We start from the raw sequence: 13160 nt of genomic DNA, 5'->3' as shown, positions 1-13160 counted from the left end.
GAAGGGCGAGGCGATCGCAACCTCAATCGGCACTCCAGTTTGTCCCATAGATGTTTGACAGGGTTGAGGTCAGGGCTCTGAGCAGGCCAATCCAGTCGGGTGACATTATTTTCTGCATACCACTCCATGGTAGCCCTGGAAACATGACAAGTCACATTATCGTCCTGGAAAACACATTCCTCATTTCCATAGAAACGCCACAACGTGGGGAGCATGGAGTTGTCGAGAATATCTCGGTAGGACGCAGACATCATGTGGCCATACACCGGTACCAGTTGACTCACGCCATGCCAGCTGAAACAACCCCAGAACATGATGCTGCCATCACCATATTTCACTGTGGACACTACACACTCGGATAACAGATGTTCTCCGGGTAATCACTATACCCACACTCTCCCATCTGATCGAAACAGTGTGAAGCGTGATTCATCGCTCCATAGGTACTTCCGCCATTGCTCCACCATCCAGTTTCTCCGCTCTTTACACAAGCGTAGTCTTTGCCGTTTATTGTTTTTTTGTTATCAGGTGTTTGTGGGCAGCGGCTCGACCATGATAACAGAGCACATGGGCCATCTTGCAAAGTGTCTTGGTCCAAACAGTCAAATTGGTCGCACTTTGAAACTCTTCTGCAATCAAATGCAAGGGACAGGTCCTGTTTTTCCAACTCTCCCTCTTCAGCACTCTCCTGTCCTGGTCGTCTAATTTCGTGGGTCTTCCACTTCGTGGTGCATTGCTGCAATGTCCCTTTTCCTTCCACTTCTTGATTACAAACGCTACAGTTGATTTAGGGACCTGTCGGGCATCCGCTATGCTACGTATACTCATGCCTCCTATGGAGCAGCCTACTATGATCCCTCTTTCAAACATGGTGAGCTCTTTCCTGTCCGTCACTTTATCAGCGAATGATCTGAGAAGGCTCCTGCTGCCGTATATATACCCGTCTGTACTCTCTTTTCCATGAGGAGTTCATTTCAGAGTTGAAACCGGGGTGTCCAATGACTTTCTTCCACATAGTGTAGAAGGATGTGACATGCCATATTGTTTTCTATGTATTTTTAGACCCACAAATTTTGTTTTTTAATATCTTTAGTGATAGTAAAATGTAATATGACCATTTGCATACACTGCAATGGACCTTTGGCCGACGAAAGCAAGGACGTTTTAGAAAACTCCTATCCTTTCTAAAAAAAACATTGATATTTAAAATTCTCAAAAATTACATCAGCCTATGAGCATATGTTCAATAGTTTTGTGGCTACGTATTCCTATTTCCTTCACAGATATCTAGACGACAGTGAAAGCAAACCCCACACATACTCTACCCTGGGAATCTGGGGAGCAAGATCATGCATAATGGCAGAGAGAGGGGAGAAGCAAGCGGGTGAAGCAATGCATGCTCCTGCAAACGACTGCTAGCTGTATTCACTTTTCAGTTCATTGGTCAAACCCTCGAGTCGTTACTTGCGCAGAGACTTCATTTTGTTTTCTTACTTCAGAGATACCTGAGACAGAATACAGATTTTACATGAATGTTCTGAAAAAAACTAAGCAGATGTAATTTTTGGAATACCAGTGGTTTAAAAAAAAAATCTCTTGGTGTTTGCCTAAGGCCCAACTGAGCCTTAAGTGGTTACTGACCCTGCATATAAAACAATTTCGGAGCAAATGTACAATACCGGAAGTATATCTGATTGCTTTCAAATTTGGGATACTCACTAATTTTGGGCTCATAATCACGAATTTGCAGTTAAAATTTGACGGTCACGTCTAGAAATTGCAAAATAAGTAAAAAAAAAAAAGTGGGTCCGTGAAGGGAGTAAACACCCTTCATTTATGAAGAAAACAACTATTTTTTGCAATGATTAGCGTTTCAAAACTATGTTTACAATCACCCTTAATTTTCACTATGCTTGCCTAACCTAACCTTACCATGAACGGTTCGTGGGCAAACATGTTTTCCACCTTTATGCAAGATGCCATTTTTTCACATGCAAATCAACACACTCTTATTGCACAACACTTGAGCAACGTTGGTAGCAAGATATTTGTGCAGAAAGGAAGAAGTCTTCATATAGTCTCCATGTTAGTGTATGGAGAATCATAGCGGTAATTGACAAGGTTCCTTTGCAATTTCTAGATGTGACCGCCAATTTTTAACTGCAGATTCGTGATTATGAGGCCAAAATTAGTGAGTATGCCGAATTTGAAAGTAATCAGAGATACTTCCGGTATTGTCAATTTATACCACGATTTGAGTTCTCTTGATCTAGGAAGGATTCTAGAAACAAAATAATTTCACAATTTGAGGGGTGTGAAGGATGATCCTTCCAGAACACCAGAATGTGCAGACGCGCGAGGCTCTGCCATCTGTACCCAGGACCAATGTGCTGTCCATACGTGTTTCTGATTGTCCGTTCATCTATTTTATCTTATCATTCATTCTCATGTTTGCAATTAACCAAAAGTGGAAGAAATTCGAAGTAAAATAAAACAAATCATCCATTCATTCATTCAATTTGAAGCAAATCTGTTTCGATTAAGTCAAGCCCATTATCCAGTATTCTAGAAATATGCTCCCAGGTATTTGAATGGTTAGCACTAGGGCTGAGCCGATGCTGATGTATTGGTTTCTGGTTTCAGCCGATAACCATGATATCGATATCGGAAAGCATTTGTTGGGTTTTATGTCCCAATATAGGTTGATACTATTCTGGCGTTTTGGTCTTTTGTGGTGTTTAATTATCCTGCAAGTTACATACAGTCCCTAATTTCAATTTATTTTGCACAAAGATTGTTTGAAAAACTATTTTGTAATTACATAACAGGTATTTTGATATTATGATGTAATTCTCAGGACTCAAAATGGACTGGAACGGCAGTCCAGTTCGTGAATATCTGGAACCTTCCCTTATCTAGTCTCAAATGGCAACGTGGCATTCCGGTTAATTTAATTTTCCTTTTCAGTGTGAACTAAATTGTAAATACTCTTTAATAGTACGTATTATAGCATTTATATAAGCTTCCTCTCTGTGTGGAGATTTGTCATGGCTGTGAGAGGGACTTAGCAGAGTATGATGGCATTTTTGGTGCTTTGTGCTTCTCTTATTACTTTTTATTTGTTAATATTATTTGTCATGCCTTAAGGATTTGATTGTTCTGGCAGATTCTGCACAAGATCTTTATACATTTTGGGTTCTCCTTTTATGGCCACTCAATTTTCTTACGCTGAGCAGATATTGTTGATGTTCTGTAGAATAAGTCCACACCAAAATAACATGCAAATATAATTCACTTTCACAAATTGATTAATTTATTAGGCATCATTAAGCATAAGTATTTAGTGTAAGTACGGTATGCGCCAAAATATACAGTACTGAAACTCGCGCACCTTGAACGTGCATGTGCGATTGTCGATGGGGCATAGCTCCAGCCACTCGTGTTCTCTGTAGTGAAAAGGAAATTATAACTCGCTAATAGTGTATATGTTAGTGTTTCTTTCAGGATAAATAAACTCGCAGATGACAGCAATGTAATGTTCGGCTTTTAATTTCAGTACTGTATATTTTGGTGCATACTGTACATTGAATTTTAGAAAATCCCGGTTGGGCAAGTTTGTACGTAGGACCTGGCCCTCATGGGTTATTATTAAATTTTAAAAAGAAGAAAATTCCAGAAGAGACGTGTCTTAATGTATTTTATATTAACTATTATTACTAATTGTAATATAGCGCGTCATTTCACTAGTGGTTAATCTCGTCGCTGTAGTAGTCAGAGATGAAAGAAAGAAAAATAACACCATGTTACCGAAGGTAAAGTGTTCCTTTTCGTGAAAATTTCCATTTCGAGCCTTGGTAATTGTTGAAAATTTTAAAGCAAAACTATGGTAAATTGATGCATGTAATTGTAGTAGAATACTCGCCCACTAATATTAATCAGTATTTTGAACAACTTTTAATTGTTGCAATTTTCAAGCATCGGTATCGGTGGAAATCAAGAGTATCTATATTGGTATGGGGATTGGTTCAAAGCGATGTCTGCTCGTCCCTATAGTTAGCACCTTTGCCTATGGTGAAAGTGGTCCTGCTCTTGATTCCTGATTTGGATCTCCAAACTTTGTATGTTGTGTTGTGTGTGGAAAATTGGGGAAATCACTTGAAAGACAGAAAACAGCTGCAATGGGACTCTGCACTGATGATGATGGAGTCACGGAATGGAAGACCTGTTGGCATGACTTTACCTTCAAAGAGCTGTTGCATCACTGAGCTATCCAGCATCATTTGCAATTATTGTCGATTAATTGAGGGGAAATGATGTGTTGCACTATTAGCACTAAACTGAAAGTAAACTCCATGGTATAGCCAATGGCAAAGGTAATTGTAAGCAAATTTTCCAATATTATTTTCATTCTCCTGTGTGTGTTCTACACTCTGTGTTGTTTCAAGAAATGGAATTCTGTTAATGTGAAGCAGATGATGTCCTGTGCTTACTGACATTTTTATTCCAACTTATGTTCATCGCAATGTTGAAAACTAACAATGAAAATGGTGATGGATAGAGGCACATATTTTTGGTAATTAAAAAAGCAAAATTTCGGTACAAAAACAGAGTCGATATCGGGTTCAAAAGCGGTAAATAAAATGAAATTTCGGTGTTATAGCGGTGAATAATCACATGAAAAGTGCTATATAAAATGACATTTTGGTTTTAAAATTGTGAATATAATCCTAAGTTTGATTTAAAAACTGCACTTATTACACCAAATAAACTTATCCCTTCTAGCACATTTATGAAGTTAACCAGAGTATTAAGTTTATTCCTGTGTAAAGGGGTTTATTTTTGCTTCTCAAATATTTACAGCAGAATTAATCAATTTTCCGTGAATTGCATAACTCACAGGATACTTCAGACTTCAGAAAGTGTCGCGTCGGTATATAAACGGTAAATTTCGTGTTTAAGAGTTAATTTCGCTTTTTGCAGTTCATTTCGCATTATTTCGTGACAAAACATGGTCACAAAATGCATCTCACACCTTTCAAAAACATGAAAAATTAACACTACAATGTGTTTTTTCACATTTCGTTTTTTCGTCAAAAACTAAATATGCATGCCCCTAGTGATGGATAATTTGTGTACTATTTCTTTTGCCACTGGGTGTACAACAGCTCTTCTAAGATTTAAGGCTTGACAAATCTGTTATCCCCAATATAAGGGAGCCTACAATTATACCATCATAAATGATAAATTATTACTATTCTGATATAGAATTCTTGTTCAAAGAATAAAACTTGTGCATCCATGAAACATTGAAACAAATATATTTTTGTGCTAAAAATATATATGTGAAAAACTGAACAGTTAATGCAGGAAGGATTTCCAGCAAGGAATAAGATAGTCATAGCATCAGCCCAGAATTATATAATATGTAACAACAAGATTGCCCCTTTTCCATACAGTTTCAGTTACAGCTTTAGACCAAGTTATGCCAGATGGTTGGTTATATTTTTACATTTCAAACATTAAAAAAATAAATAAAATTAAGACCCCTTTCAAAGCAGATGGAGGTCTAGCATTATACCCCCACTCCTAAATGAGGCTGATTTCAATGTAGCAGTAATGTCCACTGCTTTGACCAGTTTCTACACAATTTTACTGCAATAGAACAGTGGCGTATTCGTATCACATTTAATGTGCAGTCTAAGATGCAAGCTTTGGGCTCTGGCTACGGGATGCACATACGTTTGAGTTTCGTGGGGGAAGCGTAACAACTTTTCTCCTGAGATTTCAGCTTGTGTATGGGACCAGTGGCCACCCACCATCGTGAGGAAATTGAGGAGCTACGAATGAGTAGCGTAGGAAACCTACAACAACAATTGGGCATTGTGCTGTGCTGACCATGCATTATCCTGGTGGGAGTGAGGTAGGTAGGCCTTGGTCCTCAAGCAAGGGCTGTTGCACCTTGGGTTATTATTATACACATATCATATATGAAGAAATTAGTTAGTTTTGCATAACAATTAAATATGTTTGAATGCTGGAGAATTCTTTACAAATTTAGAGTAAGTTGCAAATGTAGTATTTGTATGTAATATTTTTTCTTTGGCACTTTTTCCCTCTTAATGTCAAAAGCAAAGGTAGGTTATACAGAGCTGTTAATATAGGACTTTCCATTTAACTAACTAACTAACTAACTCTCTAGCCTTCTTAAACCCGAAGGTTCATGGCTGCAGCAACACAGGCCTTCCATCTGTCCCTATCTTGAGCAAGATCTATATACTCTTTTCCATCCCTACCGATTTCCCTTAGGTCCATCTTCACGTTGTCCCTCCATCTTCGTCTTGGCCTTCCTACAGGTCTCTTACCATCAGGTTTCCCAACAAGAATCCTGTAAACTCCTCTCCCATTCGTGCCACATGGCCTGCCCACCTAAGTCTTCTTGATTTAATTATTCTAATAATGTCTGGACATGAATACAAATTATGTAGTTCTAAATTATGTAACCTTCTCCACTCACCTGTCTCCTCATCCCTTTTAGGTCCAAATATTTTCCTAAGGATCTTATTTTCAAATACTCTCAATTTATGTTCCTCTTTCAATGTAAGGGACCAAGTTTCACACCCATATAATACTACAGGCAAAATTACTGTTTTGTATATTTTAACTTTTAGTTTCTTAGATATTAAACGAGAAGACAAAAGTTTATGAAGAGAGAAGTAACATGCATTTCCTGAATTAAGCCTACTTTTTATTTCCTCTTTAATATAATTTTCATTTGTTAATATTACTCCTAAGTATTTGAATTTGGAAACTGTTTCAAAAGAGTTGTTATCAATAATTAGATTTTGATTATTACTTAACACTTGGTTTCGCCCTGTAAGCATATATTTAGTTTTCTCTTTGTTAACTTCCAAACCTATCTCTTTAGCAGTTTTGAAAAATATTTTAGCATTATTCTTAATTGTATTCACATCATCCCCCAGTAAGTCTACATCATCTGCATATGCTAACAACTGAGGACTTTCCATTTGCCAATATTATTTAAGTACGTATTTTCTATTTACATAATATAACTAATTTCAACTTACGTATGTTCTTGGAGGTAAAGACAACGTTCAGAATGAATAAAGAAAGAAAGATCCAGTCATAAAAGGGAAAACTAAATATTATACTCTTAAAATACACTTTGTTAAATATTATAAATGTACTAAATTTGACTAGTCCTGTGACATCACGTAAGCTGGTGCGAGGCCCATAGTATATAGGGGCTATCCACCGAAAGGAAGTGCCTTCGCGCGGAAGCCAACTTGTAGCACAACTAACAGTTCCTAGGCTCACAACATGCTGCTAAAGAGGGCTGAGGGGAGGAGAGCCGCCGTGCCATGGCTCTATCCTCAGAAAAAGAAATAGCACTTGCTTTGCCAAAATATAGTTAAATTAATACGTTCCAGCTTACGGCCACCTCAATTCCTTCGGCGCATCCCCAGCTGTTCTCTCACTTGCTGTGGGTCAGCATAATCTGGCCTAAGCGCAGAGGCCTGCGCGGAGGCATTAAAAAGTCTCCGCAGTTAAGGAGCGAGGAGGTGGGGTGGTAGCCCAGTGGCAGCCATAAGACAACCACCCGTGCCAGCTTGCGTCGTGGCACGACGCGAGAGCTTTCGCATTGTGTTGACATAGTTGCAAACTTCACAGAGAAGTGACTAATCCTGACCGATTTGTAATACTCATTGGAGAAGTAATTCGCGAGAAAGATACTTTCCTGCATACTTGGCAAGAACGAACGTAATATCATGATATAACCATTTAGATAGATGCGTCTAAAGAGCCATCCAGACTTTTTTGCTATCGATTTATTCCTTAAGAAAAGATATATCCCTTGCTCTCACGCACACAGACACTCATGTGTTGCAACTGACGTTGACAACATTGAAGACATTTACTGTACAAAAGAATTGCCTAAATATCAAAGGGAATTCGCATCACCAGGGGATTTTTGACTTTAATATTTGTAAAAAATCACACGGAAAATCTATCATTATAAGAATTTCACTTGGAGATATAATTCAATTTCTTGCATCGAATTCTAAAAATTGTAGATCTACAGTTCATTTAGCAGATAATCATATTTCAGTTGTTAGTAACACCGATTGTTGATGTGCCGTCTGCCGTGCTGGGGTTGCAAATTATAAACAAAGCAAGGCGAGAATACCGTGATCGACTCGGTGTCTCTCATTGTTCAGTGGTTTTCTTTTTAGTGAAGTGAAAGTGTCCGATGGTGTGTGAAAGGAAGGGTAGAGTGACATTATTTAAAATAAAAAGAACACGCTGAACACACACTATTGCACGAAAGGGCTGTATTTAATATTTTCACAAACTGTTCTTCGTGGCGCACGAGTGAACGATAAGCGAATAATATTACACCAGCCTTGTTACGAAAACGCTGAAACCAGACTTTCAATGTTCGAGAACGTCCAGAACAATGAAGGGTCATTGTTTATATCGAGCCGAATTTAACACCCACAGTTTTCCCTAGACACAACAACTCAGCTGCGTCAACACGGTGGCAACGAAAAAAAAACAGGCAGAAGGATATGGAAGGTGATGTTTCCCTTGTTTCTTCAAGGAGCGATAACTCCGGCTGTATGTGACAGAAATTCATGGGACTTGGACGATCAGGTTCAAAATGTCTTTCTCCATCTTATGATGAACCTTAAAGTGGAGAGTTTTATGAAAACTTCTTGCACGCAAGAAAAATGCAGAACACTGCTTTTAACTTCCGCGCCGCAGTCTCCTAACTGTACAACGTTGCACTCCTGCCATTGGTTGATCGCCACGCACACCCTTTGCGTGGCCCCGCCCGATATCGCTTCTAAAAGCGTGCGTCGTATAGTAAAGATGAGTCAGATTAGAGCATTATTACATACACCGTTTTCCAAGGTACTATACGATATTAAATTAAAAGTTAAACAACTTGGCTGTCCCACGCCAGATTTAAACATCAATTCTATTTAAAAATATCAAAAAAATGGTAAAGGTGACAGGCGTCGAAATTTTAATAGTCGCATTTATTGCTTAGGAACTCTGGCCAACCTCCGCACAGCATGCTACAATGCCAGGGATTGCGGGTTCGAATCTAGGCCTGGGCATCGGTGTTCTTTGTGAGTGTTCACTCATCCTTAGCTTCGCGATTAGCCAAAAGTAGTACAAATGCGAAGTAAAATAAACCAATCTTAGGAACTCTGAATTTTTGTCTGCAGTTTTAGTAAACAAAGTTCCATTAAAATTACCTCTTTCATTAGATTTCTATGACATATGCTAGCGAAAATTTTTCGATTTCTTGATCACGTTGGCATTACCCATCATACTAGCTGCCAGCCGCCACTGGCTGAGATTGTGTCATGTATGAAAGGAACGAATGGGTGTGTACAAGGAGGATGTTAACTACGATAAGGGCTAAATAATCTTTCACAGATCTCTCTTCATCCATTTCCTCGAGATCTAGGGCAAAAAAAAAAAAGGTAAGTGGCCGCGGTGGCCCAGTCGGTAACTTGTCTGAACACCATGATAAAGGTCCCGGGTTCGATCCCCGGCCGGTTCAAATCCGGGAACTTAACTAATGTTGGAAGCGGCCCCGGCGCCCATCCAGCGTCGAATGACGCCAAAATTGTTGCCTTCAAGCTGCCATGCGTGAAAATTGGAATCCCATTAGAAGTAGTAGACTCCGCAGTTATGACGACGGATGTGCAGGAACCCAAAAAGTCGGGACCGATCCAGACTTCGGAAAATCTAAATAATAGAGTTTAAAAGTAGTTTATTCCCTACATAATTTTTGTACTAAATGTCCGAAATTTAGTCGGCAAATAACATTATTTTTTTCTCGTTTTGAACGTCAGGACTTTAAAAAATACCGATTCCGTCCCGACAAAAAATTTTGCGTCCCATACTCCGCACTTCATTAAAGGTAGAATAGAAATCATTCAAATCTCGATTTTCTCTCTGTTTTGAGCAAAAATATTACTTTTCCTTTCAAGAGATGCTCGGTCATAGTCAGTTAGATTACATGTTACACAAAACGAGAAGAAAGGCCACAAGTACGCGCTTGAATTACCCGGCCGCCGTGAACCGGAAATTGCTGTGCTACAGTTCCACAATCGATTGTGCCGTTCGATACTACGGTCTGTAGTAGTCCCATCAGCCCCCTTCCCCCTTTCCTTTCCAAACGCCAGTGGTTGAAACCTATTAGGAAACGGCCAAAACAAGCCTGCAAATGAAAGTTCAACAACTTAACTGTAGCATATGTGGAATCGACTACAGTGCAAGAACCGTTGAAATTTCAAATTTAATTTTGGGCCGAGTCTGCTGCCACGTGTGTGTCAGCAGTAAGAATAAGCTTCAAATTTGCTCCTGCCACGTAATTCGTCTGCTAAGAAGATGTTACAAATCTTAAGAACATATAAAGACGAGAAAAATGTAAGTTTATGAATAGTGGGAATGAATGTACTGGTAATTTAAAACTTTTTTTTTAGAATGCATTTAGCGATATATTTTAATGCTAACACAACCTAACCTAACTAGAGAAATAAACTCTACTGTGGACACTGTTACCATTGCTGTTACTCATTTTAATCACATTCTAAGAACGGTCAAGGCATACTCATCTTGTGCACGTTGCTTCATATCGGTCTCTGTTAAAATTATAATACATTTTCCGAATTAGTGCATTTTGAATCCATCAGCACGCGCTTTGTCTGCAAGGAGCAGACGATTCTCACGGAACAAACCAGCCTCCTAGCCCGTGCGTTTGGTGAATCTCGTTCTTGCACGAAAGACACGGAATGCGACTTTTGGGACAGCATAATGAAACTCACGAAACGCACGGAATCACTTATGGGACAGCCAGTTACCATAACTCGTTTAACGCGTTAAACTCGTGCGACTTTCGGAACGGGTCCCATGTCTCTTTTGAGGTAACAGCAGAAAAAGAACGTGGCAGCAGACACTACCTTAATTTTGTGATGTCTACGTATGTTGACGGAAAATCTGATACGAAGGAATAAAATTCCTTTGCCTAACTTGCTGTGTGCGAAATGACAACCAGCTGGCCACATCATCAAATATTGTGACATATTCATAGTAATTACAGTAGTCAATTACATAATAAAATAATAAAAATGTACGGTCTTCACGAGTTATTGATTTCATTCACGCACTAAGACAAGTTAAGCACTATACGAATACAAATATATCGTTAAAGTTTCTGGAAATCAAATACCGTGACGTGACTGAATAACAATCGAGAAACAAAGTGCGCTCCTTTTGTCAGTGTGTTCACGCACCTTTCGCTTTCGCCAGAAAATACCTGCTACAAAGATTGTAAATAAATAAAGTAAATAATAATCATTATGGCAAGCCCAAGAACTAGACGTGTTCTCCAGGACGTTCGCCTTAAAGATGACAATACAGTGAGTATTAAAAAAATTCAAGTGTCTGTGTTACTATTTTCTTTTAAGCTTATGAACACTTGTTCTGTAATCTATTTTGCACATCGATTATGCACTTGTGTAATGCCATGTATCATATCAAGTAGCATTTGTTTCTTTTATTGTGAATGTTTAATACTGGTACATATTTATTGAAATGATCATTTGTGGAGAAGCAAATATCCTAATTTACCGGCTTTAGTTTATGAAGTTTTGCGTTTGAATAATTGTTCAACGTTGAATAAATGAAACTAGATTTGTTAAGAGACACTTTTCATAAGTTGCCAAAGTTCCTTAAGGGCTTTAAATAAGCTTAAGAAGTGAACAAAGTATAACAGCTATGCCATGTATTACCACAAATTACTTTCTATGTATGCATCAATTTTATTGATGGGTAAAGATATTGTTTTGCTTTGAGTACAGTTTCATGAAATTACTAGAAAAACTAAGTCCTACGTCACTTTCAATAATACATTACATTTTATGGACCTTTGTATTATTTTATTAACTGTCCCCTTTCGAAGTACAGTAGAGCGTCGATTATCCGAAGTAATTGGGGGACATGGGTGTTCGGAAAACTGGTTTGTTCGGATAATCGAACTGTACATGTTTATTTGCCAAAAAGAAGTACTGTACAGTAAATTTATTCATAAAAACAGGCATCTCTTTAAGTATGTATTACAAAGTAACGTTCAAAGGCAACTTTAGTAGGAATATATAGTATGTGGTACAGTTTATTAAACAAAAATATGTACATATTACATACGCATTTTGCATGAACAATACACACAGTACACAAAATTAACGTTTAAAAAAATCCTTTATTTTGGTCTGTCTATGCAAGCCTACACGCTTACGAGCAGCTAAGTCACGTACTTTTTTCATTACAGATATCTGAAAGTGAGCGAGTACACAGTTCGGTTAAGCGGTCGTTCGGTTGACCGACGTTCGGATAATCGACGCTCTACTGTACAAGGGAGTTTGGGGCTTGGTATGCCATATGCAACAAATATAAACTTGCAAGAGTTAACCCATTATTTAAAAAAGGGAAAAGATCAGAAGTAACTAACTATAGACTTATTTCTCTTTTATCTGCCTTTTCAAAATTAATAGAAAATGTTGTACTAAATAGACTAATAAGTTTCTTGGACAAACATAAATTCTTTCAAAATACTAATTTTGTCGGTAGCAGTATCCTATATGCCGAACGGATTTCTTCATTTTTACAGAAGAAACTACTTACCGAAATGAGTTTCTGTAGCATTTTGAAGATTCGTAGAGGTGTTTTCTTTCATTGTTGAATCTGTTTGACCGGGAATTCATGTATTTTTGAAGAGAAATAGCTCTCAGACGCCCAATTGCCATTGCTTCCATTTGCTTTCTGTAAATCAACTGGATATTGCACACGTTTCATGACGTAATCTCATGTCACTGTTTCCAACCACGCCGTTGTTTTACAAGAAAATGACGTCCCTTTTTTTCAACTATGTATGCCTAACCAAACCAAACCTAACCTAACCTAACCGTGAATGGTTTTTGGGGCTATGCGGGAATGATTTTTGGGGCTATGCAAAAATGGTGTGTGAGGCATTTTTCGGTTAGTAAGGTTGGAAACACTGCATATCCACTACGCAAGTCGAGCTGCGCAGCCAAGTGCGTGACCATATGGTGTTACGGGAGCAA

General features: G+C 38.4%; 1 protein-coding gene across 1 annotated transcript in view; it reads left to right on the top strand.

The window, feature by feature from the left end:
* Positions 1-11066: 11066 nt before the first annotated feature.
* The window catches only part of ArfGAP1 (ADP-ribosylation factor GTPase-activating protein 1), a 352775-nt gene continuing 350681 nt past the window's right edge, over positions 11067-13160 (top strand). Inside the window, exon 1 of the mRNA XM_083121990.1 lies at positions 11067-11459. Coding sequence (XP_082978116.1) covers positions 11400-11459 — 60 coding nt within the window. The 5' untranslated portion in view covers positions 11067-11399. The remainder of the gene's footprint in view (positions 11460-13160) is intronic.

Source organism: Lepisma saccharinum, chromosome 5 (assembly GCF_977018435.1).
Source record: "Lepisma saccharinum chromosome 5, izLepSacc3.1, whole genome shotgun sequence".
NCBI classification, from domain to species: domain Eukaryota; kingdom Metazoa; phylum Arthropoda; class Insecta; order Zygentoma; family Lepismatidae; genus Lepisma; species Lepisma saccharinum.
Note: the sequence above shows the minus strand (reverse complement) of the source record. Positions and strands in the feature narration are given on the sequence as shown.